Source organism: Echeneis naucrates, chromosome 18 (genome assembly GCF_900963305.1).
Source record: "Echeneis naucrates chromosome 18, fEcheNa1.1, whole genome shotgun sequence".
Classification (NCBI taxonomy): domain Eukaryota; kingdom Metazoa; phylum Chordata; class Actinopteri; order Carangiformes; family Echeneidae; genus Echeneis; species Echeneis naucrates.
The window spans coordinates 11957214-11973900 of NC_042528.1; the positions used below are offsets into that span (position 1 = coordinate 11957214).

Sequence of the window (16687 nt, forward strand, 5' to 3'; positions counted from 1 at the left end):
GCTGAGATGTCATTTCAAGCTGATATCTCTCCACTTGTTTTTTTTTTTTTTTATAGTTTGAAAATGACATAAAACTGAAACATTGACCTCCACAGTTGCCATAATGGCCAACCAGGCACTTGCCAAGTTACAAATGAGTGATTCCAAACATCGAAAGTGTTCATGGAATTCTGTAAATGGCTTGGGTATCCATGGCCATTTCGAAACAGTTTCTGTATTTTTATATATATATATATATATTACCCTTTAGATTGACTGAATTATGAAGAGAACTATTTCTTGGAAAACTACTTAAGAAATTTCCCACATTCCAGACTTTGATGTTGATGTTGAACCTGAGTTTGGTGAAACAAAACATGAAGTTGAATTTCCTCATGGTGTTTATTGACACTGATAATATCACTCACAGAACAAGATTTGTGGGTATTTTATTTAGGAAAGCAATAACAAAAGCCTTCTTCGCATGCATGTGTTGGTGTCGCCCTCATACTGTTAATAGCTTAATACACAGAGGCCAAAGTGTTTGGAGTGCTGCATTTTTATTCTAATAGATACATTTGAAATAAGGATGCCATTTTTATGTGGCTCTGATAACAGCAATAATTGTGAGTTTGGAAACAATCTGCCATTTGTTGTTGAGCAGTAGTTATACATTATTTTCACTGTGGCACAGGACCAACCTGGGACAAAGTCTACCAGGCTCACCTGACCGCATGTTGGTTATGGTTTAGAGCTTTTGACTTTATGTACCAATCATTTGGGAAACCTTATTGGGTTGGGGTTTTGGCTCATCTATCAGATAATTTGATATGGCATTGAGTTACATTAGCATTAATAAGTCAGATGACCTATAATTGAGATAAACATCCCAAAACAGAGCATGGAAAAACAAGTAATGGCAAACTGAACTGAAACTCTATATGAAATGATAAATGTGTGTTTTCAAAGCTTTTGTTTCTCCTTATCTTGTCTTTAAAAAAAGAACACCTCCACATACCACCATCACTTTCCTGCACTGTTTGTGAACATGGAATGTGTAACAGTAGGGGATGGGAATGTGTCTGTCCCTGAGAGTCAGGAGTTTAATTAATGCTGTTTGAGAGCTTAGACACACTAGCTTTAGCTTAGCTTCCCAGCTGGTGTTAAAGCATGATGTATGCCAGCAGGAGTCCTGTTCTCATTACAGAGCAGAGTCCTGTTACAGCCTGGCTACTGCTGGATTAGTTTTCACCTCTAAAGGCTCCCCCTCTCACGTGTTTAATGCGTTGATCTAGTGGAAGAAACCATTATTGATGTTATATTTAGATGGAATGTTGAAGTCCATTAGTTTCGGGGTTTTCTTTTTTTGTTTAGTTTTTTCCCTTTTTGTTTCATTGTCTTATAGACAATGGCTGAAAATGTCAGAGAATATACTGTCAGAGCAGAATATAACAGTGTGACCCTGGAGTGGAAATAGACCCTTCTGTCTACTTTCTGTGCACTGTGTATGTACTACTTAGTAATTCTAACTAGTACATACACAAGTCAGCAATCAGGTGTGTTGAGTTCTCTCTGTAATGGGACCTTTTCTTCTTTTAGTCGATTAAGTTCTGGTCATTAAAATCAAACTAACTGAGTGTTATTTTCTTTCAAAGGTGTGTCTGGAGTAGCCATATTGGAGAATGGCTTTGTAGTCAAAGATCCAACTGCCTCTGATCTCCATAGTCACACCAACTGCCATGAAGTCAGTACAATCCAGCAAAGTGAGCCTGTCCCGTCCATTCACATCCCGTCATGCTCCTCTACTCCAAGCTACTACAGCAGTCCCCAGAAAAGCTACTCAGACCTGGAGCAAGACAGCCACAGCTTGTCCTCCCAGGACTCAGGCATCCCAACTCTAGAGATCAACCAACCAGAGGCCATTGTCCACAGCCACCAACCCCCAGGCGACTCAGGCATCATCCTGGAAATAAGTCATGATTCTCCTGCGACTTTAACTTTGGATGATGATCCCCCGAACAACCACTCCGTCCCTAAATCCTCCACCTTCCCCCGCAGCGGGTACGACTCAATTCGTCTTTTCAGTCCTGCCATCAGATTATCTGGCACCACAGGAATGGGTCTTGTGGGGGGAGCCTTAAACCGCAGCGATGACATCTCTGTGTGTAGTGTGTCAAGCATGAGCACCGAACTATCAGTCTCCAATGAAGACATTTTGGGTTTCCCAGTCACTTCTGACTCCAGCGCTATTGTCACCTTAGAGACAGATGATGTTGGCGCTACTCACTTCTCAGAAGTGATGTTATCATCTTTGGGAACCCCCGGAGACCCATGGAGTCCCATACAACCAAATCTTGGCCTGGGTGTCCTACAGCAGTACGAGGATGGCAGGCAAAAGAAACTGGGACCTCTGGCAAACTTATTCAACAGGCAAGTTTTTTTTTTTTTTTTTTTTTAATAACGGGGAAATCTAGAGTTGTTAAATTTAATTCAAACTGGAAAAGTAATGCTCTATACCTTTTTTTTCCATTATTAAAACTATTGGATTTAGCTCTATAAGATTTGTCAGCGTACATTATTACAAGTTGTAGTAATTTTGACAGTGTGACAATGTGACAGCCACTATCTAAATCAAATCAAATCAAATCAGATTTATTTGTATAGCGCCAAATCATAACAAAGTTACATCAAGGCACTTTACATATAGAGCAGGTCTAGACCAAACTCTTTATAAAATTATTTAAAGAGACCCAACAGATCCCCTGATGAGCAAGCACTTGGCACAGTGGCTAGGAAACACTTCCTTGAAGAGGCTCAGGGGGGGCGGCCATCTGCCTCGACTGGTTGGGTTGAGAGGGAGAGGGAGAGAGAATGGAAGGTTCGATATGGGTCTATAGTTTGACAAAACATCTGGATCAAGATTAGGCTTTATAACCTGGGTTTTGATGACCGCGGTCTTAAGTGTCTGAGGTACATAACCCAGAAATAAAGTCAGATTAATAAAATCTAGAATGAATGGCTCAATTAAATAAAAGATCTCTTTAAAGAGGCTAGTTGGTACTGGGTCTAATAGACAGGTTGACAGTCTGGATGATGAAACTATAGAAGCTTGCTCTGAGAGATTCAGAGGTGATGCAAAGAGGCGTTGCAGCTGATTCAGGATTTGCTGTATTCAGTCGGAGATTTTTATCTAACGGAGGCACGAGCTGATAAATTCTTTCTCTGATCGTGAGAATTTTATCTGTAAAAAAGTTAATAAAATCATCACTGCTTAGAGCTAAGGGGATTACTGGTTCAACTGAGCTATGGCTCGCTGTCAGCCTGGCTACAGTGCTGAAGAGAAACCTGGGGTTGTTCATGTTTTCTTCTATGAGCACTATGGAGAGATTTTTTTTATATGTTTTTAGGCTATCTTTCCAGGCTCTGTGAGACTGTTCTGACTTACTGGAACGCCAATTTCTTTCTAATTTCTTTCTAATTTAATGATTTGGTAATTATACCAGGGAGCCAGCCTCCTCAGATTGAATACTTTCTTTTTGAGAGGGGCGGCATTGTCGAGATTTGAATGCAGTGTGGCCATAGTGCTAGTCACAAGGTCATCAACCTGTGTATGGGAGAAATCCTCATTTGAATTTAGATATGGCATTGTTGGGAATGTAATCATTCAGAAACTCAAGCTAGCACTGAGCGAGGCAATGCGTTCACATTTTTATGTCTGTAGTAAACAAACAGTAACAAATACACCCGTCCTTTCAGTCTCCTTAAACTCCTCCACCCAAATTCATTAACATGAATTGCAAAATCAATGACTCAGTGGTGAAATCCAGAGCAGCTTAGAACTTGTTATGGACAGTCTTTCTCACCACCAACTCCCCTCTTCTCTCTGTTGCTCTGTGCATGAACACAAATGCAGCCTGTTGCTGATTGGCTGCAAGAGCTTTGTGTTACTTGGTCCAATGCTGGGCAGTCCAAGAACACCTGTGATTTTTTTTTTTTTTCCCCCCCTTTTTCTTTTTGTTTGTTAGTTTGTTTTCAGCACACACACACACAGCCAATGCGGTATGAGACAAGTGTCACAGAGTTTTACAAAAAAATGTGTTGGGTCAGAATCGGTCACTCCACCCGAAACGTAAAGATTAGATTACATTTGGAAGTCGTAGCTATTAATGTATGTGTCAGATTTCTGTTGAAACCACAACAAAAACACAGTAAATGCAGTAAACACGCTTTGACTATATTGAATATATTTTCAAGAAGTTGGCCTAAAAAAAGCTACCATTAGCCTCTGTAAATGTTATATGTGGAGCTTTTATTATAACAGATGTTGGCAGACAAAGTTCACCTTGACATTTTAGGACTTGAACATGGGACCATATATGAACTCACAGATCTGTCTGTTTGAGCTGTTAAGTTTGCTGTGTTTCCTCCCATCATTTGGGTGCTGTCTCCTGGTTGTCTGTGACTTGCCTATGATGATGATGCACATTGTCTACATACATTAGTCATGATGTATTGTTGCATCAAGGCAAATCTGTCTCTGCACCTGCACTTGCTATCATTCTGTCATTCAGCTTATTGCTAAAATTGTTTAAGGTGCCACTGCCTTATCATTAATAGTGCTTTCAGTACTGTAAAAAAAAAAAAGCCTCATGATGACGTTTTCAGAGTTAATGCTTTGTATTAGTCTTTGGATATAACATTGCATTTGTTTAGCTTCCTGTTTAGTACCAATATGCTAAGAGTGGCCTATATAGTCTTTATAAATGTTAATTGGATGGTTTCCAATTTTATTCTTCAAAAAAAGGCTTTGCTAAATATTTTATTAATTTTATTGATAAAACTGAGGAAACAGTTCATGTTTCTTTATTCTGTCATTGGATAAAACATCACTTCTGTGATTAAACTGCTGTTGTAGCTTAACAGAAGTACACACATTATCATTTGCTGTTATTTCACAAACTTGGTTGGTCAAGACACCAAGTTCTCTTCTCAGTTTAACATGACACAACATTAGTAAAGTTTATCTTCACTGCACATTTGTTGCTGCAGTATTTCTTCAGTCAGACTTTCTGCAATGTGAAGTGCTGAAAGATTTATGACAGACCAACATAGGAATAGATCTAATAATAAAGTCTGGGTTTGGAAAGTAGTTAAAATGAGAAATGGATTTGCATTTATACATCAGGGGTTGTAGCACAGATCCCACCATCACCATTTGATTGGCCCAAAGTGAGGCTGCATTGTTCAAGGGGACCTGAGTACCTGTGTTTATAAAGATGGCACAGCCTGTTTAAACCAATGCTGCAGAACGAAAAACCTTGCACACTTTCTAACGTGTCATCAATTTGATCAACAGCATATTCAGGTTACTGATCAGTTTTTTGATTTTTTTTTTTCTTTTTTTAAATAAACCAGTGTCTTTCAACAGTATTTTCTGTTTATCCACTTTTTCCTCTAGTATTCATTTCCATACATACAATGACGATGGACTCAGTCGTCAACACTGACAACAGAGCATTTAGTGATGAGATTACAGTGCATATGAAGTTTATCACTGTGTTGAAATGGTTGTGAAAACTGGTTTTAAATGTTGCCATTAAAAATCATCTGGCAGGACACAGAGTGTGAATGTGGAGGGTTTAGAGTTCACATTTTAAGAATGAATAATGAAAATAAAATAGTTTATGGAAAAACCTAGATTTGCTTTTCACAAGTAAAAAAAAAACCCAAACATAATTTAAATGAAAATGTGATCAGTTTTCTATAAATGTCAGTTGTTAACGTTGGGGGTAAACACAGCTTTGGAAAGATGTCCATCTCAAACTTTTCCTGTCTTGCAGTAACAGACCTCATGCTGTTGTTTGCTGTAATTGATTTTTGATTAGAGTATGACACATCATGTGTTGAAAAGCAGTTCCTCATTTGACCACCTCCTTCCTTCACCACTCTTCCCTGTTATCTAGGTTCCCCTCCTCCTCTGCCGTCACATGGAGAAGTTACTCATTCCCTAAGTGCCCCTCAGATTCCTGCTCCTCCCCACTCATTTGTGAAGTCAGACCTCTGTCTCTCTTTGAGGAGCTGCAGTGTCTTCAGTCACACTCTGCTCTTTAGGACCTTTTCAGATTCTCTGCTACTTAGACTATGGTAGCTGTGGACCAAAGTATTGACTGAGACAGAGCTTTGACTTTGTCAGGAGCTCAACCACTTGCTGCCACTTGGTCTCTGCTTTTTTCCTCTCTGGGAATAGAGAGTTAGTGTTTTGTATTGACAGAGCAGAATGGCAACAGCATCACTCATTTTATACATTGACAGGTATGATAAACAATATTATGTTGGACTGTTTTTGCTATTGTTGACTAATGTACATTTCCACACTTGGTTTCCTGTCTATCAAATCCTCATTTTATGCTAGAAACCATATAGAGAGTGGGTCTGCAGTTGAATTATGTGACTTGGGTTTGAAGTTCTAAATACAAACTGTTCCTTGGCTTTATGGCCAATTGTTGATTGTAAAAGATTGCTTGGAGCAGCTCTGCCTCTTGCTTGTTCGTGTCTTTTATGATGGGAACAAACTTCCATCTCCTCTCCTTTCCTTCTTCGTGTACTAGCTTGTTTGGTATTTTTGTGCCAGGTGTATTCACGATCAAGTGAAGCATGTAAAGCGTTGGGACACCTTATCAACGTATGGAACACTGAACACTGGACACAAGCCTTGAGAAAGCAAAGACTTTATCACAAACCAGTGCAGTGCCGAGCTCCAAACACCTCAGCATGGTCCTTTTGGATTTATCTATTTATTTTTAGCTGTTCCCCTCAAGCACTCAACTGGAGCTGGAGTCATTCAGCTGTTACATTGAAGCACAGTTGGCCTGGGCATGATGCAAATCATCCTCTTGCTTTGTGGATATTTGTTTTTTGGCAGGTACGAAAACTAAAAAACTGAAAAAGTATCATGGACTTAATTTGATGTAGAGAATATTAAAAGACCTAAAACTAGGGACTGCTTGTTTTAAGCTGGCACCCTGTTGGCCACTGCATTACAGCCTGTTACATTGTTTTATTATTGCTCACAGGGTTATTGAAGTTCACCTCTCCCTGCTGTTCAAAGCCAGGTTACAGTTTATCTTTTCCACCCTAGTTTAACCCTGTTAGCAATCAATCCTTGGCAGTAAGGAGCAACATCTGGACATTTTCCTGCTCCATTACCTGAATAATTCACAAATACAGTTTGCTCACTGACATGTTTTTTTTTCTGGGGAAAACAAACTGCATCTAATGGTCTTCTTCAGCAGATGGAGTTTGCTCTGTTATATAGATGCCACATAGGTCTTCATGTGATCTGCGTATTGAACTTTGGACGTATGATCTTTGGACCACAGGTCATAGCAAAAGCATGGACATCTAAGTGCTGATGAGGACCATTGGGAGTGTATGGATAGTGCAGATAAAAGGTAGTAAATAGGGCTGGACGATAAATCAATTTAATCGATTAATTCAAATTTAGATTTTTGTGTTGAAGAAACTACCACCACGACGCTCCACTGCTAGCTCCCCTTGCAAAATAGAGATTTTATATTGAAGCCATATCGCCAAGCCTGAGATATGGGAACTTTGAATTTATTTTTTCAGTTTCTCAAGGGTCAGACTCTCTCTATTACCTGCATTAGTTGTTCCAGAAAGCTGGTGTTTCCTTACTTTTTATTTCTTTTGATGAGGTGACCTAGATTACAACAATATCCAAATGATAGCTCCCTTAAGCAGTACCTGTGTTCTATTCTACAATGTTCCTCTACATCTGTTGGCATTCTTTTGTCATCTCCCTAAGGAGGGGAAAAAAGGGAAATTGTTGCAAGTTGCTTCTTGATGGTGTGGCACTATGCTCAATATCTAGAACATGTTGGTTCTTCACATCTGTATCTGTCATTTAGCTTCTTGTTGAGTCCCCCACATAATAAGGAAATGCATAATTACCCTGGCTTATGAGGTCTTTATGAGGTGGTTGTCATCTTTTTGCAGGTTTCGAAGGGAAGTAAACATTTTCATTATAATGTATATTTTGTTGCCTAGTAAACGAAACACCATAAAAGAGATGACAAATCTGATTGACAAAATATTTCCTTTTATATGGTCGTCATCAAAGTCACCATGAGAAATGAGCTTTCAATGAGGTTTTGGTGAGCACAACAGATGTCTATATCAACAACAGATACAGTCAGCTTTCAATGTCTGCCAACATGCTTCCTGTCATCACTACCCTGTAGTTAGGCCTCAAGGCTTGGCTCATGCTGAAACAACTATATTGACAACAACTTTCCTTTATTATTCCCACAGTGGGGAAACTTACTACCAAAATAACTTTCAAATACAAAAAATATAGGGTGACATACTATTCTTATTAGATATTTAAATATCTAAATATCGAAATCAGGAGATGAGTTATTAGTCAGTTGTATGTTGATTATTGCACATGGTGAGTTGTCAGCTATTGGTATGTTTCTTCCTGAGTCCTGTTTTTGTTGTAAAGGGGCTGGGGGAATGATTCTTTAGTTCTTAATTTTGCCTTTCTATTTCTATATTAACACAGTTTGACTGCTTGACAGTAGTTTGAATTGCCACCTCTCCAAATGTAAAGCTTGATATATTTAGTCTGCAGAAATACATGATTCAAGTTTTTCCGAATGGTCTATTAGTAAAATAAATCAAAGTTGAAATAATAACTAACAATACAGCACAGTATATGACTGATAGTATGGGATATGGAGATAAGCATATCATCGCAGCCCTAGCGCCAACACATGCGGTTGAAGTCCGTCAAAGGCGGTCTTCAAGGTGAATTGCTTGTAGACAAGCACTAGGTATAGGTATGGACCTTTGCTCTGCCGGTTATGTATCCTTACTGAGTCAGAGTAGGCTTCTATTTGACCAGTTTATTCACTTTTTTTCACAGCCTGCCTCTATTCAGGCTTTTAATTAAAGCTCACACTAGTAGCTTTGTGACAATAGGCCACTGACGGAAAGATGAAGTGATTGGCTGGTTAAATGGTACAGTGAACCCAGCTGAAAAGCGGAAGGTTTTTCAGCAGCTTTGCATGTGGCAGATGGAAACTAAACACGGGGTGCAGATTACACTCTTGAAGAATTGCAGAGATGATAGCCGCGATTGCCTACTGGTAATTTAAAATGCACTCTTAAATGACACCGAAGAGGGCTTCTTTCTCTCTAAGTGTGGATTATTGTTGTTGCACGCAGCATGTTAGTTTTATTATTCAAATTAATCTGACCACGCTGCCAGTTTACACGTTACCCAGGCTACATCCACATTATACAGTGTATTTTTACACTATACTGGTCTTGCATGCTTGAATTTAGAAAAAGGATTCAAATATTAAAATTCAAACCATGTTTAATAAATCGCTGACCTTTCTGTATGGAGCTTTGTGTTAAGCAATGAGCTAGACAAATATTCTTCGTAGTTGTTCTTCTATCGCTACTGACTATAGCGATAGAAGAATGATTAATGTTGAAGGACATTTTCTCCCGCTGGTTGACTTCTACTCCTTTACATTGAAATTAGTGCGACACATTTTTTTCTTTTTTAACTGTGAGTAAATGTGCTAAAAACAGCCGACCTCTTTTACGTTACCAGTTGAGTTTGTCTTTGACGTACAACTGAGAACACACAGCTCCATGGTGCAATGCCAGACACAGTAGAGGAAGCATGGGAAGGTGCCATGAAAACTGACAAAATATGTCATCCTCAGGTGTTTGCTTGTGTAAAAGTGTTTGCACCTCTGTATGAAACACTTTGATCGTGATCGTTGTGAGTTAAAATCCCATTGCTGCACCTCAATCATTACGCTCAGTGTAGCCATATTGTTTCTCATCATGTACCAATTTGTTTACAATGTTTGTGATCTTAAAAAAAACTACACAGCAGGAAAAAGATTGAAAATGAGCATGTTCACCCAATTGGTGTGTTGACATCAATACTGATCTGAGCCAGGGCCGATAGATGCCTGTATCCACCGCATACTTCTACAAACGTACAAATCACTTTTGCTGCCTTTATCACTTAGGTCTGAATGTCTGTTGTAGCCTTTTTAATTGCAGAAAAACAATGGACATTAGTGGGTGTTTACAGTTTTTTGGGAGCAGCGAAAAAAGTGGAAAGTGAAAAAGGGGCTTTTTACTATTATTAATCTAGGTTGAATCACCAAGTTGGAAGTTTTGCATGGAGTCTTATCTTTCACTACTGCTGGTGCTCATTCTTTGTTTTTCTAAACCTTGGCAACCAACTGCAGAGCAGACAATTTCCTTCCTCCTTCCTGCTTGAAAATGTCTTGGTGGAAGAATTGGTTTCTTTCTGGGTTGCCTAAATGGCTCAAGTCTTAAATTCATACTTTCCTTTGGAGCCTAATGCCATAATAACCAGTACAGGCACATTTATTTAGCTCTGGGCCCCCAATGCTGACCTAGTGAAGACTTCAATCAGACCTTGTGTTCCACTTTTTTAATATAATAACCTGATTTTCTTGTCTTCCTGACACATTCCCAACCTTGTCACTCTCGCTTGTCTCCCAGGAGTCTCTTCGCCAGGAGGGTGAAAGACAATCGGCCAGTGGAGCAGAGGGATCCAGGGTGGAAGCTGTTTGGGAAAGTTCCCCCACGGGAAGGCCCTATCAAGGACCCCAAGAAAGTACAAAAGGTATGGTAAAGATTTTTCAAGGTAATTTATTTGGATTGAAATGCATGAAAAGCTAATTAGAGAAATTGGGGGAGAAATTAGGTCATCAGTTTGGATACTTGAGGATGGATCCACAAGCTATGGTGAGCTGGATCCACCAGCTCACCATATACTATCTGTAAAAATGGAGATTAAGTGACGCTAATGCTGAGGACCCCTAAATCTTCGTTCTATCTAATGACCTTCAGGGGGCAGCTCCACTGGTTGTAAAACAAAGTCAGATCTGGGAAAGGGAAAATGTTCCTACTTCTCACTTGATTTACTAGCTCAGTAAATGAGTTTCTTAGTTACTTATCATATATATGAAGGTCATATCTTCACTTATAATTAATAAGATACTTGTTTAAAATATTTGCTCAGTGTTGAAACAGGGCTGCTTAAAAATTGTGTTGCTTGTTTACATAGCAATATCTGAGGCTCCACTCAGCAGCGTTTTATGTTCTTTCCGATAGAAGATATCAGTCACATGAGCCAACAGTAGGTTCTTTTATTTTCCACTGTTTGTTCTTCTGTGTATTTAGCCTATCACAGAGAGCATGGTCTTCCTGACTTTGAATTGAGGAGAGTTTTTCCCTCTGGACAGCTGATCACATCTTGGCACTGAAATAGAATTCAACAGTAAACCCTTCATCAGATTTCACATACTTGAGAAATATTTTTCATCAGATTTCAACATGTTGGTTCAGTGGCAATGGTAAACAAACCCTGAAGGTGTGTCCCATGGTTTATTTATTTATCTATTTATTCATGCTACAGTTGATTAACTGAATGGCTATGTTAGCTCTGTGATGAAAGCTTATTATTGTTTTTTAAGATGAGGTCCATTCAAATGGACCTCTTCGATGAGTTACAAAAAAAATAATTGGGTGGAGGAGTTTGAATTTATTTTGAATTTTCTGTAATCCACACAGGATAAAAGTTATACATTACAGGCTTAAATATACACAATACATACAACCCCACTAATATTTGCTTTAGTGTCCCTTAGCAAGTTTTGTAGCCATCAGCAAGTTTCTGGTATAACTCTAGCGGGATATTTGACACCCCTTCTTGGTAGAATTGGTCGAGTTCATTTAAATTGCTTGGTTTCCCAGCAAGGACTTGGCTTTTAAGCATAGTCCACAAATTTTCAATAGGGTTGATGTCGGGGCTTTGGGAAGGCCATTCCAGAAGCTTAATGTGACCGGTTTTGATGTGTGTTTGGGATCATTGTCCTGTAAGTAGAAACTCCCAATAGTGTCCAAGTCCAAGTTGTCTAGCTGTTGATTTGAGCTGAATCTGAGGAATTTGAAAGTAATCTTCCTTCTTCATTATTCCATCCACTTTGTGCAGTGCACCAGTGTCACTGGCAGCAAAATAGCCCCTGAGCATGATGCTACCACCACCATGCTTGAAAGGTGGTACATTGTTCTTAGGTTTGAAAGCCTCACCTTGACTCCTCTAAACATAGCTCAATCTTTGTCTCATCTCACCAAAATACTTTTCTCCAAAAGACATTTGGTTTGTCCATGTGGGCAGTTGCAAATTTCAGTCAAGCTTGAAGGTTTCTATTTTCTTTCTTTCTTTCTTGGTTGGCACCCTCTCAGTCCATAGCAATGTAAGTCCCTTCAATCTGGACAGTGACACTGGTGCTCCAGCAGTTTCCAGTTCAAGGCAGGCTTGAGCCTTGGTGGTTCCTGGGTTTTTCCTGAACATCCTAACCAATTATCTTTTATATGAGGGTGACAGCTTGGGTCTTCTTCCAGACCTTGTCAAAGTGGTGACACATCCGAATAACTATTAGTACCATACAGTTGTTTGAAATGATGACCTTGGATTGGACCTTGGTTTTTTTAGAAACAACCACAGATTGTTGCCTTTCCCAACTTGTGTAAGTCTACAATTTCCCTTCTTAGATCTTCACGGAGTTCGTTGGACTTTACCATTTCTCTGAGTATTGGTCATTCCAATGAGTTCTGTCAAACAAATCCTTTAAACTACCAGCTGCAGTCAGTCATGATCACAAACAACAAGTTGATAGGGCTTGGCTTTGCAAGGTAAAAAGACATTCTGCAACCTTCAGCACCACTCATTAAAAGATTTAGGTTAATGTGTGTATGTATTTTAGCCTGTATGTATGATTTTGACCCTGTGTGGATCAGAGAAAATCCAAAATAAATTCAAACTTGTGCACCCAATTATTGCTTTTAAAATTCATTGAGGATGTATGTTGCATAATCATTCCACCCTGGAAAAACAACGATTCAAATAAATCATTAAAAGCCCAAAATTAATATGACATTAAAGCCCATGATAAGTGTATGTTAACTTCTGACCACAACTGTACTGTATGCAGCACAAGCGTTAAATGCAGCTAAGTCCTTTAACAGAGTTGGTTACTACACCATGGGAAAGTAAAAATTAAGTGTTCAAGCATTATGGCTCATGCCTGAAATTGTTTTATGTAATCCCTTTGGACTGGGAATTCAAAAGAGGTAAAATACACGGAGCAACAGGTCCCAAACAAGAACACTACAATCTGTGGCATTTAGGTTGTACAACTAATTTTAGAGGGCCCCATGCTGAAACGCAAACAGCCACTGAATGTGCTTTTTGTTTGAACACTTTCCTGGCGAATATTGAACCTAAAAATAGTTCAGATGAAGAGACATGACTACATAACTAAAACCGCTGTAATATACAGTGCTAATTTTTTGGTAAACTTGTTGCCGAACCAAAAAGTAAAACTATACATGCAATATAATATACAATATAATATACAATATACAATAAATAATGAGGTGAGTAATTGATATTGCTGTCACAGTACTGGAAGCTGTTGCAGATGATGTTTCCAGTACCGTGTGTTCAGCCTCACACTACCATGGCTGCAAAATCCCTGCTGAACCTCAGAAAATCTCTTGGATCATAATCCTTCTCTCTAAAAGGAGAGTTACATAAGACAGTGCTTTAGTTTCTGGAGGCAGAGGTGAAGTCCTCTTGTCACAAAAGTACTCTAAAAGTCACGTTAGTGTGACTTTATGGGAGTTTTGGGATTTTGTAGAAATGTTCAAATTTCTGTGTTGTTTATTGTTATCTCCAACCTGCAAGTTGCACTTTACAGGTCCCAAATTGGAACTAATGAAATTAATTAATTTATTTTGCTAAGTGTTCCTATTCATAAGAAGATTGTATGTGTGATTTTTTTTTTTTTTTTTTTTTTTTTTTTTTTAAGAACCACAATCATTCTCAGTATAGATTAGGTGTAGAACAGGTCTGTATGCTAATTTAAAGAGATGGCCAAGTCTCTCTTAGCTGTTGCAAACAATTCAAATTCAAGGTAAACACTCAGAGAATACAAACCCTGCAAAGTTCCTGGGTCCGTGTGGGTGTGGCTTTGGGAGAGCCTGAGGCGCAGTGGCTAAGTTGTTGTGACATCATAAAGTTCCATAAATCCTGGCAACTGATTTTATAGGCTCAGTTTTCAAATACAGACTGAGCTTGGACCTGTGAACTGAGTCCTTTTTTACTTTCACATAATTTACATAGAATCTAGACCTTATTTATATTCAAAGACCAAAAGAGGTCTACCTTTCGCTTTTCTGGGATTGTAATCTAGTTGAACTGCTTTTAAAAAAAGCTTATAGGTCAAGGTAGAGCAACGTGAGAAAATGTAAAATTTGTAGCATACAAGACAAGGCAAAAAAAAAAAAAAAATACAAAGAACCATTCAGTTTTCTAAATTTGGATACTAGGAGCTGAGGGGTCCCTATATAATTATACAATTAGAATTACATATTTTTGTGCCAGACTGTAACCTTGGAGGATTATTTATATGCCATCTGTAGGTGGAGCTGTGTTTGTTGCTCCGTAAACTGAAATTCAAAATGTCAATGTCATTGACAACACCAAGTTAGATAGCCAGCAGGTTACTGAAAACATGTAATTTCTATTCAAAGGGAAACAGGAAATTGCCCCTGCGCCAATTAAACAACATAGCACTTCTCTACTGGTAAAATAAACCTAAAAACAAGATGGCAGCACATAATTACAGCATGGAGAAGCCTGTCATTATCCCATGGCAGACACCAAAGAAGCCACCCTTTCTTCTTAGCTTTGTGCTGTTGATACTAATGTATGTTAATGTACAGTTGACATATGAGCCCTTTAACATGTCACAATTAGTTTAAAATTTCTGTAAACGTTAGAAAATGTTTAAATGTTAAAATGATGCCTCTGACACCAACGAATGTGCAAACGCCTGAACATGCACTCACTAGCCTCCATCTCATCTGCTGTTGCAACCTTATATTGGACCTTAGGATTCAACTTACAAGGATAGGCTTTCAAGCTTTTGTGTTCCCTCTGGCACAGCTATTCAAAGGGGGTTAAGGGGTCAAACTTGTGTGGGTGTGTATGGCTCTGTTTACCTAGGTGGTTGCTCAGGTGCACACACTGCTATTTCCACCAAAGACCTCAAGATGTGACTCAAGTCTTATAGTCTAAATTTGGGTTAGGGTTAGATCTTTGAGTTGCTGTGAGTTCGGCTACTAAGTGTCACAATATGTGCAGAGGTGTGGGAATGAAGCTAATTGAAACTGAAGAATAATCCTACCAGGAGTTTCACTGTACTGAATTATATTCAATCCTAAACTGTAACAAGAAAGGAATTTTAGATGTAGTACACATAGTTATATTATCCAATATAATCTAATAGTCTTAACCCACTGAGTCCTGGACTCCTCTAGACCTAGAGCTGTATCTGGACCAAAACATTCGTAGCAGGTCCTTTAAGTCCTCGAAGTTGTAAGGTTGAGCCTTCATGGATTATACTTGTTGGTCCAGCTCATACAACAGATGCTGGATTGGACTGAGATCTGAGGAATTTTCTGCAAGGCCAACAACTTGGTTGTTGATCCTAAACCTTTAAAAGACACTTGGTAAGCAGCCACTCATTCAGTCCCGACTTGGTCAGGACAGCAGAGGGATGAAAGATGATCCATTACTCCAAGGTCGATTAGAATGGCTGTCAGGGCACAGCTGAGCGCAGATCTTTTTCAGTGCAGCAGCGATGACTAATAATGCACAGTGGTGCTGATTTGCTGACACACACACACACACACACACACACACACACACACACACACACACAGCAGTAAAACCAGACCTGATGCAGAGCTGTATGGTGTAGCGTCACTGCTCAGAGAGAGAGAGAGAAGAAGAAGAGGAGGAGGAGGGGGCGGGGGGGAGGTTGAGGGGTGGTATCATGCTGGTACTGCATCTTTTCCAATACGGGGTGTGTCCTTCTGTCGGCAGCTTGACTGTCCCTCTGCCCTCCTTTTGCACCTCCTCGGTGTCCTGTTGCCGGGAGTGAGCCCTCAGGGACAGCAATGATGTTAGGCTAGGATTTAAAAAAAAAAACAAAACCCCACCGGAGGACTGGCTGTCTGTAAGGAACTGCAGCGTTCATGGTGAGTGAACATTTGCACAGTGAAGTAAAGTGTGAGTGTGGTGACCCACTGTCTCTCTCCTTGTCTGCCAGAATCAGAGGGCATCTGTAGTCAGAGCATGAAAGCGAGGAAGCTGAAGAGGTTGGTTAGGATTTCACGTAATAGTCTCTTTCAGTATGTTGTAGCTCTATGCTTGGCGGTGGTTGTGGAGTGAAGCAAGGTGATGATTGTCAAGATATGTAAGTCATGAGAAGGATGAAACTATCTGGGTTTCTGGATGCATTGATAGACGAATGTCCACCCAGGAGATGACCAATGGGTTGGAACTTGACCTATATCCTGTTCCTTCAAGAAAAGCATGTGCATGACAGCACCGACTTCATTCATTCCATGAAACAAATCAAGGGATTTCCTCCTGCTGGTAGCTCTGATGTAGGTAGAGACAAATATGCTCTCAATATAAAAAAAAAAAAAACACTTACATTTTTATTGTTTTGCTTCAAATGCTTTCTGGTAGTTCAGATATTATGGATAG

The 16687-nt window shown here is 39.4% G+C and overlaps 1 protein-coding gene across 1 annotated transcript in view; it reads left to right on the forward strand.

The window, feature by feature from the left end:
* The window catches only part of tbc1d14 (TBC1 domain family, member 14), a 31949-nt gene that overhangs the window by 728 nt on the left and 14534 nt on the right, over positions 1–16687 (forward strand). Inside the window, exons 2-3 of the mRNA XM_029526412.1 lie at positions 1635–2409; positions 10561–10684. Coding sequence (XP_029382272.1) covers positions 1635–2409; positions 10561–10684 — 899 coding nt within the window. The remainder of the gene's footprint in view (positions 1–1634; positions 2410–10560; positions 10685–16687) is intronic.